Here is a 15,245-nt window from a genome sequence, read left to right on the forward strand (position 1 = left end):
ATTCCTGTGTTTCTTGAAGGCAAAAGTTTGTTTGGGTTAATCCATTTCCTTTCAAATGAGACTCAGTGCACACTATGTTCTTTCATTTGGTTCTAAACTAATGTTTTGCGAATTTTAAGTCGTAAATTTTTCTGTGGAGTGAACGCTGATGTCTTGAAACTGGACAAATAGGTTCTATGATTGCAAGATGAAGTTAATGGCATTTCATAGACATGAAAGGGAAAGATTATTGCATGTTGCAGGTTAAAGAAATCTTCAGTAAAATGCCTTTTCACAATGGGAGAATTACTTTGGTTTTCAATTTCAAAAACATACACAAATACAATGGATTTGATAAACAAATTAGATTTATTTTTTCTAGTAGTAATTTTATAACCCTCTTCCACACAGCTTATAGAAATCCATAGACCAGAGACAAGGAAAGTGAACTTTTTAGTCAAACTAGAAACAATAAATTTTGAGTCACTGTGCTTGATGTGACTCGGGTTCTTTTGTCAATTACATGTAACCATTATTTTTGACTCAAATTTGTTAGAGGTTTTGCTTTAAGTAGCTTTCTCATCATTTTTAGTGTTCTAATCTAGAATTTATTGGTTATTCTTGCAGCGTTAATTATTCTTGGGCTTGTCTTTGTCTGGTGTAGTGTTTTTTTGTATGAATAAAACCAGGATGTGCTGGCACCTGTCTCAGGTTTTGTTTTGAAACAAGTTTTTCACTATTCAGTTTTCTTTAGATTTTAGCTTCAGATTTCCTTGGGCAACCTTGAGCTTTAAAAAATTTTTGTACTTTCGTGATAATCTAAAACTTGCTCAGTTGATCTAAATTTTCAATGGTGCCTTTGTTACCTCATTTCTTGGTCCACTGATTCTTTTTGAATTGGGACTTAATGTCATAAATTATCATAGTTACTTATTAACATATTCTTGGGCTTAGTTGATTACTTTCTTTGTGCAGGCTCACATTCAGATTGCATTGTACTGTACTTCATCTACAAAGCTGAGATGTAGAACACCTTATTATCCTTAAAAATTTTAGAGTTTGTAGACTCCTTAGTATCTTACACTTGATAGCAAATTAAATTTGTAGTGTTTCTCTGTCAAACAACTTTAACAAGAAAGTAGTTAAGTCTGTTTTCCTAAAATTTATTGGAGTAGGCTAGAAGACCATTTATGCTTATAATATGACCACCAGGGTTGATATAGTGTCTGCATGAATTGTATTGACTCACAGTTGTATGCCTAGGAAAATTTGGACCAATTTGATAAATGTTTTCAACATGGAAGTTAAGAAATTTATATAATCAAGTTGTGAATGTCCTTCCAAAATTTTAATTCTATACACTTTCAGTTGGAATTTCTTTTGATCATGGACTAAAAATGTAAAAAATTTTCAAGCTACGTGTATGTTGGGCATATTGGAGAAGTGTTTTTGATATCGTCATTTTTGTGGTCTGTATCAAAAGCTTGTCAAGTCTTGTTTCTTTAAGTGTAGCATAGCAACCATAACAAGCAGCCATTGATATTAGATATATTAGTGAAGAAAATCACTGCTCATTAAATACTGATGGCAAATGATGTTGTTTGTCATTTATCTTAAGTGCATCTATAGAATGCTTAAATGTCTCTGATTTTTATCAAAGATTATTAAAATGTATGTTATCATGTAGAAGTATGTTGTTCAACATATAGCTACCGAAAAGATTCTGTATTCAAATATAGATGGACTCACAGGGTGTCCAGGTTTCCTTTTCAGGCAGTAATCTGCAGAATTTACAACTGTAATACTGTACCACTTATTACTAGCTTAAATTGCTTGGAATGCTTGAAAATTCACCAGGTAAAAAGACTGATCTGCTAATTGAAAATTTTTATCTACCTGCCATACTTATAAAAGGGACAACACTGAGGGTGTTGCCAACAATGTATATTGTGTTCTATGAATCAGTGTGCTCCAGCACTGTGGAAATTAATGTCTACAGTTAAGAATTTTATGATGGATAAAGTTATGTGTGTTACTGAAACCATATCTCAAACATATTGGTCCAAAACCTAGTTTTACTTATATATTGTCAGGTCTCTAAGGTCAACTTTCTTAAAGGTTGCCCTTTGCCAGCCTTAACTTGAGAAATGGTTGCAAGAAGTGAAATTTTAGACACCAGGGCAGGGTTTTTCAAAGCTAGGTTAAGATAACCCAGGGTAAGTGTGAAATCTGATTTCAGATCTAAACAAGGAAAATTCAGTATATATTTATTTCTGTCTAGAGTTTGATTATTGAATGCTCTTAAAAGAATAGAGAAAATGATCCCAAAATGGCTTTCAAACAAATGGATCAAGAAACTTGAATTAAAATCTAACCTTGGGTTATCATTAATCAGCCTTTGAATAATTGGGCCCAGTGGAAAAAGGATTGAAAAAAGGCATTTTTTGTGGTGTTGCTTGACTCGCTTCACCCCTGACTACAGTATTTAACTCTGGAATAATCAATGTGTCTAGCATTTGGCTCTGGAGGTTTTCATGCAGGGTTGTCACTAATTGCCAGCTGGTTTTTCTGTCGGCAAACACTTGGTTAAGCATAACTGGCATGTGTTAGATAATACACATTTACAATTGTCCACCATTTTGAAGCTGCTTCACTCAAAATTTCTTAGCTACAACCCATTATATGAAATCAAGGCTTAATACTTGGGCAACAAAGGTAAAATGGAAATTCTTTTTAGAAGGAAACAAAGGAGCATGGGTAATGTTTTATGAAAATGTTCCTCTTATCACCAGTAAGTTTTAGAAACAGGTCAATGCATTGCCACTTGGCTGCCTCCAATGGCAAAAGTGGCCACTCATACCACTAATTCAGTTATTAATTAAAATATTATCGTAGTTACCATGGCAAGCATCAATTGTTCTTATATTGTTCAATAAATGCAAAGTATCATCATTACTCTGATATCAACATGACCCCAAAAATAACATTTATATTAATTTCCTCTCAATTATGTGGATCCTTTGGTACACCTACTGTACTAGGTATGTGGGGTGAATTCTGCTTTTTTTGCTCAAGAAATGGATATTAGACCTTGAAACTATTATATTGAACAATGCTACATTTGAATAACGTAGAATTATTATTACTGTTATGATAATTCTTGCAAAATTATTATTATCAATATTATTACTATTTTTATTTTTATTATATCAGATAATGCCATGTAGTTTTCATGGAAATATAAAAAAATACATGTACCTTAATAAAATTTTGTTGTTTTGGAAAGACTTGTGTCTGCATCACCAGAATGTTTTTTTTTTTTTTGTGGAGCTTAAGACACTCTGGTGCCAGAATGTTTAGATGATGAAAGCTTTACTGATCAACTATATAGGTGGCTGCATTGGCAGTTTTTACCAGTGATGCTGGAGAAATATCCCAGCAGGTAGCAACATGAATTAAGTAAGCTGCTGCAATTTTGATTTGTATTTTTCTTTATTTTGTATTCATTGTTATAACCTGAAATAAAGAAAAGTAATAAAAGTCAAATTGGTTTAAAGGGTTTTTTTTATCCCAGGAGAAATTTGTCAAATGTGTCAAATAGTTTTTTTTATTCATGGAGAAAGTTGAACCACCAGTTAAAAAAACGTATTTATTGATAATGCATGAGTGTTCATTAACTGAGTAACACTCGTTTGAGTTTTGTAAGCAAAGTGGAGCTTCAATGCCATGCATCAAACTAGTGTTGAGTACTGATAATGTGATTGTTAAAATTGGGTAAACTACAGAGGATATAAAAGGCAAATGACTGAACTTTCATTTTGTTTAAGACCCCAGTGAAGGGTTGGTAATATTTATTTCATTCTATGTGTTTAGAACCTTTCTATGTGTTGTTTCTCTGGGGTCATACTGGTAAGTTTAGAACAAAAATGTGGCTGTCCTTTCCCACAGAAAGGTGCAATAACGCCTTTTCCATTTTATTTTTTCTTTATGATGTTCTTGTGGAAAAGTTCTAGAAAATGCTTGCATGATGCTTAAAATTCTAGTTTTCAAAATTCTTACAATTTTCTCCTATTGGCTGACTCATATTTAAGGATTTTAGGGATTTTCAAAGGATTAGGCTACAATCATACATGACATTATGTCAGAATCAATTTATTTCTGTTCCAAGGTTAAACATTTGACTTAACCAATGTTGTTTTTGAAATGCCCGTTTTGCTTTATTCTGGAGCAATTAACCTGCAATGTGGATACCAATATTTTATTTTGTAATGATATTTAAGCTTAAATTGAAGGGTGTTTTTGAAGGGTTGTTGACAAGAATATTATAAAGATGGCCCTAGCATGTTCAGCATCCAGTGGACATTTATTTTTTAACAACATCATGGGTGCAAAGTAATTTGTAGTAAACTGGGTGATTAAAAGTCTGCTCCACACAAAGGTAGACAAAAATTTGCATAACAATGCCTTTTTTTTTCTTTGACTCGCTAATGAGGAGTTGCCATCTTGTCTGTTATAGGGCTTTCCTCTCTAGTATTTTAGTCTATAAGTTACACGAATACAGTTTTTTAAATTCTGTTTATGAATTGCTATTTAAAAAGGAAATTTACATTCTAAGATAATGTTGTTATTAAAAAGAAAGATTTTTGTTTTTCATCAGACCCAATTCACTAATTACAATTCTTTATTCATTAAACTTTTGAAAATGCTGCATTTGCATTCATTGTTAAGCTCAGTAAATATTATGGAGTGATCTAAGAAAAAAAAATACTTGAAGTAATGTCAAGGCTGGATAGTTTTGAAATCAAATTTGTTATCAGTTGTTTTGAGTACATATTTAGTTGAGAGTTGCTTTGGAAACATGTGATACAAAACAGAGGGGTGTTTTTCTGGAAAGAAAATAATGAAATTTGTCTTTCTTGGACTAACTTCTGGTTTATGATGAGAATTAGGAGTCCTTGCTTGGTACCAGATGAGATTTAATAGATAAAGATGTTTTCATGACAAGAATGCAAAATCTGCCTCTTACATAACAAATCTACCATGCTATTTATATTTTGATATGTTAGCAGTTATGCAGAGTGTAAAAAAATGGTATTGCGCTCTTTCAGTTCATGGTACTTGGAAATCTTCATATGCCAAATGTACCTCAATTTGTAGCCATTTAAAAATGAACATCAATAGTTGTATGTGTCATGGTACACGATAACAACTTAATTCAAATTTGAGTGATAAAGAAGACAACAGACCCATTGGGGAAACCAATTTTGCATCCTTACAGGCAGGTGACATGATTATAGAGTTTTGTCACTATGAATCCGAATCATAACAATAAGATGACAAGTGAAGTGAATGGAACAACCTTACTTTCCAACTGGCTTGCACTTCTTAACAGACTGTTAAATGTCACTGCATGACTGATCAATCTGTTTCACTAGAGAGACTGGTATTTTACGACTGACAAAAAAACTCATTACTTGACTCTGATGATGACTTTCACTGAGGTTATCAATTGCCACTACATGTACCAACTACAGTTCTAACTACAGGTCTTTTCAAGATAACTGTGCATGGCTCTGCTACAAACTAAATGTGCTAGCCAGCCTGAAGTATTGAATTAGTAATGGGGCTCAAAACCCTAACAGAACAAGACTAGTGTTATGTGTTGTAAACTTCATGGTATATCTTTGGGAAAACAAAAACAATAGCAAATTATTAAAAAACAAACAAACAAAAAAAAAAAAGACAACTTCGACCCTCAGACGACCCTCAGCCTTTTTTCCTAAAAGTGTATGATGAGCAGTTCATCAACTGCAGCTGAGCTTTATTTCCTGATACCAATTGTTCAAAGAACGTACTGTGTGTATTTGTTTTGCTGATAGGCCATCTGATGGATGAACTAACGGTATATATCCAGTAGATTGCATTTTTTGCACGGTTGTAGAAATTGCATGGTTCATGGTGTACACGTGTACAGTTTCTTTTACTGATGTTGTCCAGGGCCATAGGAAATACAAAGGAACAGAAAAATTATAACATGTTAATAATTTCTTTGTGCACTGAGATGATTTTATGGAAAAGATAACTGCTGCATGGCACACTTTTTGTTCAAATTGCACCCACAAGTTTGGATTTCCAACCTTTTTTAACATTAGAGAACATTCATTAATGTTTGGGTGGTTTTTCTCCTAGATGTTTTTTATGTTGTTTTTTAAACTCTTTTCCTTCTTTAAAACAACTTTTTAGGTGTGATTTGAATTTTTTTTTTTAATGATGAAAATGAATACATGAGAAAGGAAATCAAGGAATAAAACTGGTTTGAAAATATCCCAACTGGCTATGATTTGGATTAAACTATACAAGGGCTACTTGTAATTCTTACGTTTGAAATAGTTACAGCAGGGGATTTTTAGAACATTAAGATCGCCCACATTGTTTAATATGTTTTTTCTCTGTGTGTTTCAGTGTGTGGGGTTCATGGAATGTCCTCTGTCTTATCAAGAAATACTGGATGCATATACTGTGAACAGATGGGACACTGGCCAGCATTTCTGCATTAGAGTTACAATTCCAGATGGCTCTGTATTACTTAAGGTAAATTTAAAAAATTAATTTTGTTAAAGTTTGGATTTAAATATAGGCAATGCATGTTTACTTCAGAATGCCAAGCTTCAATCCCAACCCTCACTGTCAAGGTGGGAACTGGTGAATTTTAATTAAAAAGTATTCTTAAGACACCAAAATAAAAAGAGTACACACACAAAAACATAAAAAAAGTGGCAAAGATTCATGAAAATATTACTGCAGGCAAGGCTTGGGGTAAGTTTTCAGTATTTGACATCAACTTGCATAGAATTAATATCTAGGCTTTCCTTAGTTGTGCAGCTCTGCTTGTGATTTGCAACAGTTAAAACCCAATTAACCCTCAGATTTGCCTTAAAGAGATGACTTGTTTAAATTTCCCTATTTTCTTTAGGCACCCAATGCATATCTGAGAGATCAGTGGCTTCATTCATTGAAATGGAAGGTAAGGAAATTATTCTAACAGTAATTGTATAAACTTACTTAGATTGCCAATATATTGATAAAATGCTTCAACTTTAATGCAAATCACACATCCAGTTTCTGAGTGGGCAACTCTTTTACTCTCCACCAGTATCAGTCTACCAGGTTGTACCCATTGACAAAAAATATGGGTTAAATCAGCCATAAATTAAGTTAACTGCTTTAAAAATCAATACAATTGAAATATAATTTATTTAAATAACTAAATTAACTATTTTGAATTTAATGTAATTTCACTTGTCCATGAACTTGGATTTAGTAAGGTCATCCCTGCTTTCTTTCTGCTTTGTTTGTGGAGCAAGACTAATCAGTTGGTAAACTACATGTACATGATGTATTGGCTGGTTGCAGTTTTAAAGTTCCTACAGAGTTCCCTTTTTCCTGTTACCTAAGCATCTGTCTTGGAAGGGGGAAGAGTACTTAGTTTAACCTCAAGTAAGCAAGTTTTTATGGGGACTCAGATATGCAAAAATGAAGACACTGTGGTTATTTGTTGCCCCAAATTCGCCTGAGCACTAAACCATGTTGGAGTAACAGTTTATACTAAGCATCATTGCTCTAAATATCATTTTCCAAATGAAAAAAAAAAAGATCATGGATTTCAGGCACAAACCCAATACTGAGAACACTGTTCTTTGCAGGTTAACTTGTTAAGATATAAAAGACTTATATCAAAATCCAGTGATCCTGAAGCTTTAACAAAGGAGCTCAGGGTATGTATTATTACCATTTTGGGCCCTAAACAATATTTTATTGTTCACTGCATCCACTTGGGCGACAAGATATTAATATCAGTTACTGATCAAGTTCTAATAATCATGGTAATTATTCATTTTATTCTACTGAAGCAGATTTACACCAAGTAATTTTCATCTATGCCCAAGAGTGTAAACAAAACTTCTTAAAAAACCCTGATTGGCAGGAGGCAGATCAGTTGATTGTATAAAAAGTGTAGTGAAGGGAATTGACCTTAGGACAACCAAGAACAAATCCATAAGGAAGTAGGGTCAATTCCTTAAAGATTACAATACCAGTGCCCTATCCACCTAGCTACACTGCCTCCACAACAGAGTGATAAATGACAACAGTATTTTAGGGTCTCTTTCACATGGCAATTTCTGTATCAACTGATAAAGTGTATGTGTCAGCTCTCAAATTACTTTTGAGGGGCTGGGAGGGAGAATGTTCAAATTATTTTCAGAGGGTACAAATTAATTGATCTGCTTGTATTAACTAAAGCTGTTTTTGTTTTGGTTTGGTCTTTTCCATTTGTGGAGAGCTTAATCAACTGGCTATTTAGTCAGTCTGACAATAAATCACTGCACTTATGTTTTCAAATAATTGTTTTTCAGATCCTCTTGCATAATTATGAAAAGGTTTGACTTCTATTTTATCATAGGAACTTGTACTTTTCTCACTAACCACTCCAATACAAGATGACGTTATATTTACTGTTCCTTTGGAGATGGTTTCGGATATCCTCGCACATGTAAGATTCTACTCTGATATCTTAATTTATTTAACCTGATGGGATGTACATTAGACAACCATAGAGTGTGAGGGGTTTTGTTTGTCTTGTGTCACACAGAAAGAATGAAGTGTGAGCATCAGACATACAAACATCTCTCACTCATCGTCTCTTGCATGTGAAAATCATAATTTTAACACTAACACATTTTTCTTGCAGCATTTCATCTCATTTTCTGATGAGGAACAAGAAAACTTAATAGTGGTCAGTAAACAGCATTAGAATGTTGAATTTTGATGATTGAACACAGATGTTTTATAAAAGTTTGTGAAGGTCAAAGGACCACTACTGCTATTAGTAGGTGAAGAAGTCTTTTGAACCAATGTCTCTGGGTTAGGCAGATATTTAATGATGCATATCTCCACTTAGGTGCATTATGTACTATGTAGATTCAAAAAAAAATTTATGTTGAAGAACATTAGTGGACACTAAAACTTGTGGAATATACATTACACTCATGCTCCTATGGTATGTTAAATTTTACATTTTGTACAGAATGCTTTTTTTTTTGTTTTTTTTTTTGTTTTGATGAATTTGTCTTTCTGATTTTCAAGGCACTTGCACCTGTTCTGGAATATGTTCAGCCTTCCCCTGAAGTTTGTGCTTTCTTTAGCAAGGTAAAGATGCGACAATTACATGTAGACACTTTATGTGTGTATTTTTGTGTAACTTTCGTGCAGGATGATAAAACCTCATCGTAATTGATCATTTTGTAAGATCTCAAACATAGAATCCATCAGTATGATAGTCAAAGAACAGGCCATCAACCAGGTGTTGAAAAGTTTGAAAAATGGTGTAAAAAGGTTGTCCAACCTTACATGTTCAGTAGGCATAAAAAATTATGTCACAAAGTTTTAACGAGAGTTCTTTTTTTGTTCTGAATGTATCTTTTTGGTGTGTTGCTTGTTGCAGCATTGCAAGGGCCAACTTTATAATAATGAAGTACTAGATGTCTTCCTCCCAGCTGTTCACAGAATTCTTAAACATAACATGGTGAGAATTACAGTGTATTGTAGTTAAGAACTTCATTGGCTCTCAGTTGAACATCTTATTGGTTTTTAACTTGCTTCTAGTCACTTTTAAGGCTCTATACAACTTTGCTTTTGCCTTTATCTTAGGTGATTATTAGTTTTCTCAATTATATGCTCTCCTTTTATCATAAAGCACTTTAGAACTTCTGTATACAGCACTATATAAATGACTGTATTATTATTGTTATTATTTTTATTATTATAATTGTCATTATTTTCTAAGCTAAGAACTACTTGTGCTGATGGCAAATTTAGTCTGAAGTGTTTTTGGTGCCACAAATTGTGAGACACAAGTATTATATGAACAATCTGTTGATATTCATTATCAGAAATTGTGATAAAATTGTATTCTAAATGGTTTTCAGTTCCTTAATGATGATTATTTTCATGTTAATAATGACCAGTCTGTGCTGTGCTTTACTTACTGATCATTATGTATCATTTCTTTCAGGATTTTGGAAAATATCCACATCTCAGAATGTTTGTACAAGATTATATTTATACATTGTTTTGCAAAGATTACGCAGATGTTGTCAGAGAGTTTGTAGAGAGGTAAGGCTATGCTACTCCATCTGTTTGTTTTAAGGATGACTGCTTGTCTCTAACAAATACTGTAAATTTGGTGGTTCAGATCTTTGCACAGAGAGTTTTCTCACACTTCAGGTTTTACTCAAAGCTTGCAATGGCTTCTTTTGGCATTTTTCTGTGCTCCTGTTGGCTGTTATGATTTCTTTGATTTTGGTTTGTTTTTTTGCTTAACCATAGTTGCTCTGTATTATAATAATCCTAATTTTTCTAATGAATTTTCACCAGTGTTCACAGTCCAAGTGCCACCTGTCCACATCCTCGTGTCCTTCCAAATCTAGTTGCAGTTGTCCTCTCTGCCGTTTATTCCACATTTGATCAAAGTGACAAGTTGTAAGTTTAGTAAAGTGTAGGTTTTCTTAGTTTTGTAAATGCAAGTCTGTAGTATGGCTCAGAAAACTGAATTTGAAGTGGTTCCTGGAAGAACCTCTGCTATTTGATTTGTTGTCTGTCTTCACCCTCCTTTATTTTATCATCTTAATGATAACTTCTTTGCAATTATTTATAAATAATTATTAATCCACAATAAGTTAGGATTCTTCATTTTAGTTTTCAAGACTGGCCTGTCTAGGCTAGCACCAGCTACCTGTGGGCCAGACTGGCAGTAGCTTTTATTTTAAGGACCAAAATGTAAAGATTGGTTTTGCTGTTGTTGTCGTAGTAAAATGAACTCTGTCTTCCAAGTTAACCTCAGTGTGACTAAAAATGACTTGTCTGTGTTATGTGTCATTACTAGGCTTGTCAAGTACGAAGAAATCAACACAAACTTTCTGCTCTGTTTCATGACAGTCATGGATACCATGTTAGTAAAAAGTTCATTTGTTTGATCATTTGGAATTATTTTCAGAGATCACTTACTGGTAATTATTTCTCTTGAGATAATAAAGATGTCAGTCCAGACTGTTCTGTATTCCAGTTTTGTTTGTGGATATGTAAACCTTTTGCCTAGTGCCACAGATCAGGCAGTCTCTGTCAAAACCTTTTTTTTTAACTAATTGGTAATAATTAAAAAAAGGAACAGAAAACTTAGCTGGAAAAGAATCTCTGTGCTTACACTTAAATAATAGAACTAACTAGAACCTATTTATAATATAACTCTCGATATAAGATAAGGAATTCTAATTTCTGCCCATCGTGTTTAAACATACAAAGTACATATCTTAGTAAATTAGTATAGAGGCTCTGGTATTTTATTAAGGTAAAACCTTGTAGCATGATTTTGCTTCTTTGCATTACTTCTACTCCTTTTTACTGGATGGTGCAGTGTGATTATGCATATGTATCACTTAGGAGTTGGCATGCAAAATTGTAAAATCTTTTTCACGTTGCTCTGAAGAACTAGAAACCTAAGTGTACGTGTTGCACAGACATAAATGACTCGTTGCTATCTGGTTCTCAATTTCAGTGCACAGTTTGAAGACTGGAGACCCAATCTATCAACACTACTACAGCCCATACCTTTCCCAAAAGAGTAAGTATTCATATTGCAATAAGTTTAATTCTAAAAAGTTGCTTTCACTGAACATTTATAAATCTTGGTATTGATGCTTGCGTACTTCAATTACACAAGCACAAATCCAAATTTGTGTGTTGGCCTTCACAGCGTACTTACCTGAACTGCTCTCTTACAGGGCTCTCAAGAACGAGACATTTGTATTGTAAGTAGTCACATCCTTTTATGTAAGATCAGGTCCTTTACACCGTGAGGTACACACTATGTGATGTGTACACGCCATGTGATGTGTACACGCCATGTGATGTGTACACGCCATGTGATGTGTGGCTGTGAAAACACTTAAGCAAATATTCAACCGTCTTTAATGAATCAAACTGAGTTTAAAATAACGTGATTATTGTCTTTCCTGCTTGAATTAAGGGAAAAAATACTTTTCCGGTCAAAAGTAGAAGTCGCCAGTAATGTAATAATTGTAGTGGATCGCCAAGGCTTGTGATGCTCAGAAATTGAGGTACTTACCGTCTGAGGGATATGAAAAATTTTGCTTGTGTTCTCTATTAGTAAGGATATCCTTCTTAGTGTGGTAGTGAATAGAAAACTTTTACGTAGGCAGCAGAGACTCCCGTTAACAAAGTGATCTTGGAAATCTTTAGAAGGATTTAAAAGTGGTCAAGTTCTTCAGTATCTTATTGGCCATCTTGATTATTTCCACCCACAGTAATCAATGTTTGCTTCCTCTGACAGGTACATTAGTGCAGTGATAAAAGCGTTTGCAGAAGATCAGCGGTGTGAGGTACTCTTTCCACTTTCGTGCCAACAGTAAATGCCCTAAAACGTTTTCTTCCTCCCCAAAGCCCTCTCCTCTTGTACGCCCCTGACCCCGGCTAGAACTGCTTGTTTGTGATAAAGCCTTTTCCTATAGGGGTTTTAATAACTTTCTCCATAAGCGACTGCTGATGGGGTTAACCTTAAGACAAGAGTCTGCTCAGAGACTAAGCAGACGGCGGTAAGGGGTTTTGAAAATATCGGTAGACTACTAGTAACCAGCTTTCATCGCAAGTCACTGTGCCAGAGAAAAAAATTTTACAATCCGTAGAGGAATACACATTTCAACATTTCCGTTATGTTTCATTTCATTGAATTGCGTTGTTTTTGTGTAGGTCCATCAGTCCATTCTTCCTGTCAGGAAAGGTAAAGATGGCTGGATCGACATCATTTGCCCAGGAGGAGTTTCTTGTTTTGATGAAGGACATTTTTTCTCCCACGTGGTGAGTTCCTTTGTAGTTTTTTTTCTATCAAAACTTAACTTTTTGACCCCCAAGAATGACTAGCATCTAATCTTTCTTACAATGTCACTCCTGAGTCAAAAAATTACGGTCCCCGTGAGCAGTAGCTTGTCATTCGCGTGTGTCGGTCGCGCGTGTCGGTTTGCATCACTCTCACTCGGGCGTCTGCCACACTGGTTAAACTTTCATCGAGTTACACCTTGCTTGTTCCTTTCAGATGGGTCGCTTACTAAATTGTTGTGGGAGGAGAAAAAAGATTCTTTTGGATCTCAAGGAGTCCATGCTCGGCCCCTTTATGTTGCTTGCGTTACGAGGCGACAGCAGTTTTATTCAGGTAAGTGGAGCACTGTTATTGAAGCAGATTATAATCGTTGATGTTATTTGCACTGTGCATAGAAAATCACCCGTTAACAATTGAACAATCGTCTCTGGGCCCTGAAATTCTGAGAGAAATACATGTACATGTATATGTACATACCAATTTCAGTTATTATTATTATCATTTTGGTTAAATAAATTATCGTATCTTGTTAAGGGTTAATTCAGTTCTGTTTCTGTTTTTGACAGACTTTGGCATTCATGTTAGAAGTTGAGGTTCTGCAAGACGAAAATGAAAAATTACAGATCATTTCTACATTAGAAAGCACCGAAGAAGGCAAACTGTGTTATGAAGCTCTGTGTCAGAAGTAAGTTGTTATTCAACAAAAGACAACCCAGCGGTCAATCGTTGGGCATGCGCAAATTGATCAATTTTGGTCAGCCGTGCGTGAATTTTCCGCGTAAAATTTTTAAGGAAAACGCACGATGAAACTGCTGCATGGAAAATTTACGACAATAAATTGAAATGTTCTTTAAAAGAAAAATGTAAAAGGAAATAAAAGCATGGTGAAGGAGGACTAAAGATTTTGCGAACACAAAGTTTATTTAATTACGGGGTTTTTTTTGGGTTACCATTTTGTTTTGAGCTTTCTCAATATGTTTTACGCGATTGAAACTTCGTAACCGTTTAGTTTTTGAGGTAGTTTAGCCTGAAAACATTATGTAGGGCTGCCTCGATGCAACGTTCACACATGCACGGACGTTGGCCGCTGGCCATGGTGTTGTGCCAATGAGTTCTTTGATCCGTACTTATCGTCTTGTTCTTTGTTTTTCAGAAAAGCCAAGTTCAGACAGATGGTAGGAAAAATATTTGTTTTCTTTGAAAGTGCTTTAAATGTGTTCTTTCCTGTTTAATTGTCAGTTAAGCTCTAGGAACATTTAATGTCTCCTAATTTTTTCTTTCTCTTCAGCAGGAAAAGGGGGGACCAACAGTACTTACCCTTCCTACAAAATCGACGGTAGGTGTTTTTTGCACTGTTAAATACATTGACAACATCAGCAGGAGCAACCAAAACTACAGAAAACGGAAGGCGTAAAACAAGCTCTTGTTTATTAGTTAAGGTCTAAAGACGTCGGTCCAATATGTAAAGTCTTGGCAGACCATCGAATAAGCTCTCGTCTATTTGTCAGTGGAAAAAATGCGCTGACGTAACAAATAACTTGTCTTCTACAGGATGACGACTTGGCCCGTCTTCTCAAGTCTGGTTCTTTTGGTAACCTTCAGAGCCTAAACCTTGCCTTCACACATGTAACCAGCGCTTGTGCTGAATACTTGGTTCAACTGCCAGCTCTGCTACATTTAAACCTTTGGTCCACACAGGTTTGTTGATCATTCCTTTTCTTTCTGTTGCTAGTAAGGTCTTGGAGATGAAAGACTATGTCTTGCGGTTCCCTTAATTACCTCAAGGGAAGCTTAACCATCCCCCGTTACAACTTTTGTGGGTAGCCTACCCTCCCCTGCCTTGATTCAGACATGGAAACAGAAGCGGTAAAAAGGCGTCTTCAAGGTCTGAAAGGTACGGTCGCCCTACTTAGACAGTCATCAGAGGGCAGGCCCAGGCACTAGCGTTAGGATACACGTGTGTCAGATCTTGCATGGGACGTAGAGGAAGTCGAGTTTTAATCTTTTGCCGGGATACTCTCCCAACGATGCTGTAGCATTAAAGGTTATAAAATCCCTGAAGCCCAGTCTCACGCAAATGATAATCTAAAATATTAAACCGGGTTTTCTAGTTTGGTGATAAAGGCTTGCACATGGTGGCAGAGCAGCTGCACAACTTAGAGTCACTGAACCTGTGTGAGACGCCCGTGACGGATGACGGACTGTCATCCCTCGTGATCATGTCCAGTCTTCGAAATCTGAACCTGAACAGCACCAGACTTTCGCCGACAACATACGAAAAACTTAAGGTAAGTGGCGTAATCGAGTCGAGTTAAAT

General features: G+C 35.1%; 1 protein-coding gene across 4 annotated transcripts in view; it reads left to right on the plus strand.

Moving 5' to 3' along the window:
• The window catches only part of LOC131783660 (C-Maf-inducing protein), a 28,738-nt gene that overhangs the window by 10,246 nt on the left and 3,247 nt on the right, over positions 1–15,245 (plus strand). For 3 of the 4 annotated variants that reach the window (XM_059100421.2, XM_059100422.2, XM_066164374.1), the window contains 20 exons: positions 6,442–6,570; positions 6,953–7,003; positions 7,683–7,754; positions 8,441–8,530; positions 8,729–8,773; positions 9,124–9,186; positions 9,482–9,562; positions 10,052–10,152; positions 10,414–10,518; positions 10,922–10,987; positions 11,591–11,656; positions 11,817–11,843; positions 12,386–12,434; positions 12,802–12,909; positions 13,145–13,261; positions 13,495–13,613; positions 14,082–14,103; positions 14,217–14,264; positions 14,480–14,626; positions 15,040–15,216. In XM_059100421.2, coding sequence (XP_058956404.1) covers positions 6,442–6,570; positions 6,953–7,003; positions 7,683–7,754; positions 8,441–8,530; positions 8,729–8,773; positions 9,124–9,186; positions 9,482–9,562; positions 10,052–10,152; positions 10,414–10,518; positions 10,922–10,987; positions 11,591–11,656; positions 11,817–11,843; positions 12,386–12,434; positions 12,802–12,909; positions 13,145–13,261; positions 13,495–13,613; positions 14,082–14,103; positions 14,217–14,264; positions 14,480–14,626; positions 15,040–15,216 — 1,683 coding nt within the window. The remainder of the gene's footprint in view (positions 1–6,441; positions 6,571–6,952; positions 7,004–7,682; positions 7,755–8,440; positions 8,531–8,728; positions 8,774–9,123; positions 9,187–9,481; positions 9,563–10,051; positions 10,153–10,413; positions 10,519–10,921; positions 10,988–11,590; positions 11,657–11,816; positions 11,844–12,385; positions 12,435–12,801; positions 12,910–13,144; positions 13,262–13,494; positions 13,614–14,081; positions 14,104–14,216; positions 14,265–14,479; positions 14,627–15,039; positions 15,217–15,245) is intronic. The other variant, XM_059100423.2, reaches the window with a different exon arrangement.

This window comes from Pocillopora verrucosa, chromosome 3 (genome assembly GCF_036669915.1).
Source record: "Pocillopora verrucosa isolate sample1 chromosome 3, ASM3666991v2, whole genome shotgun sequence".
NCBI classification, from domain to species: domain Eukaryota; kingdom Metazoa; phylum Cnidaria; class Anthozoa; order Scleractinia; family Pocilloporidae; genus Pocillopora; species Pocillopora verrucosa.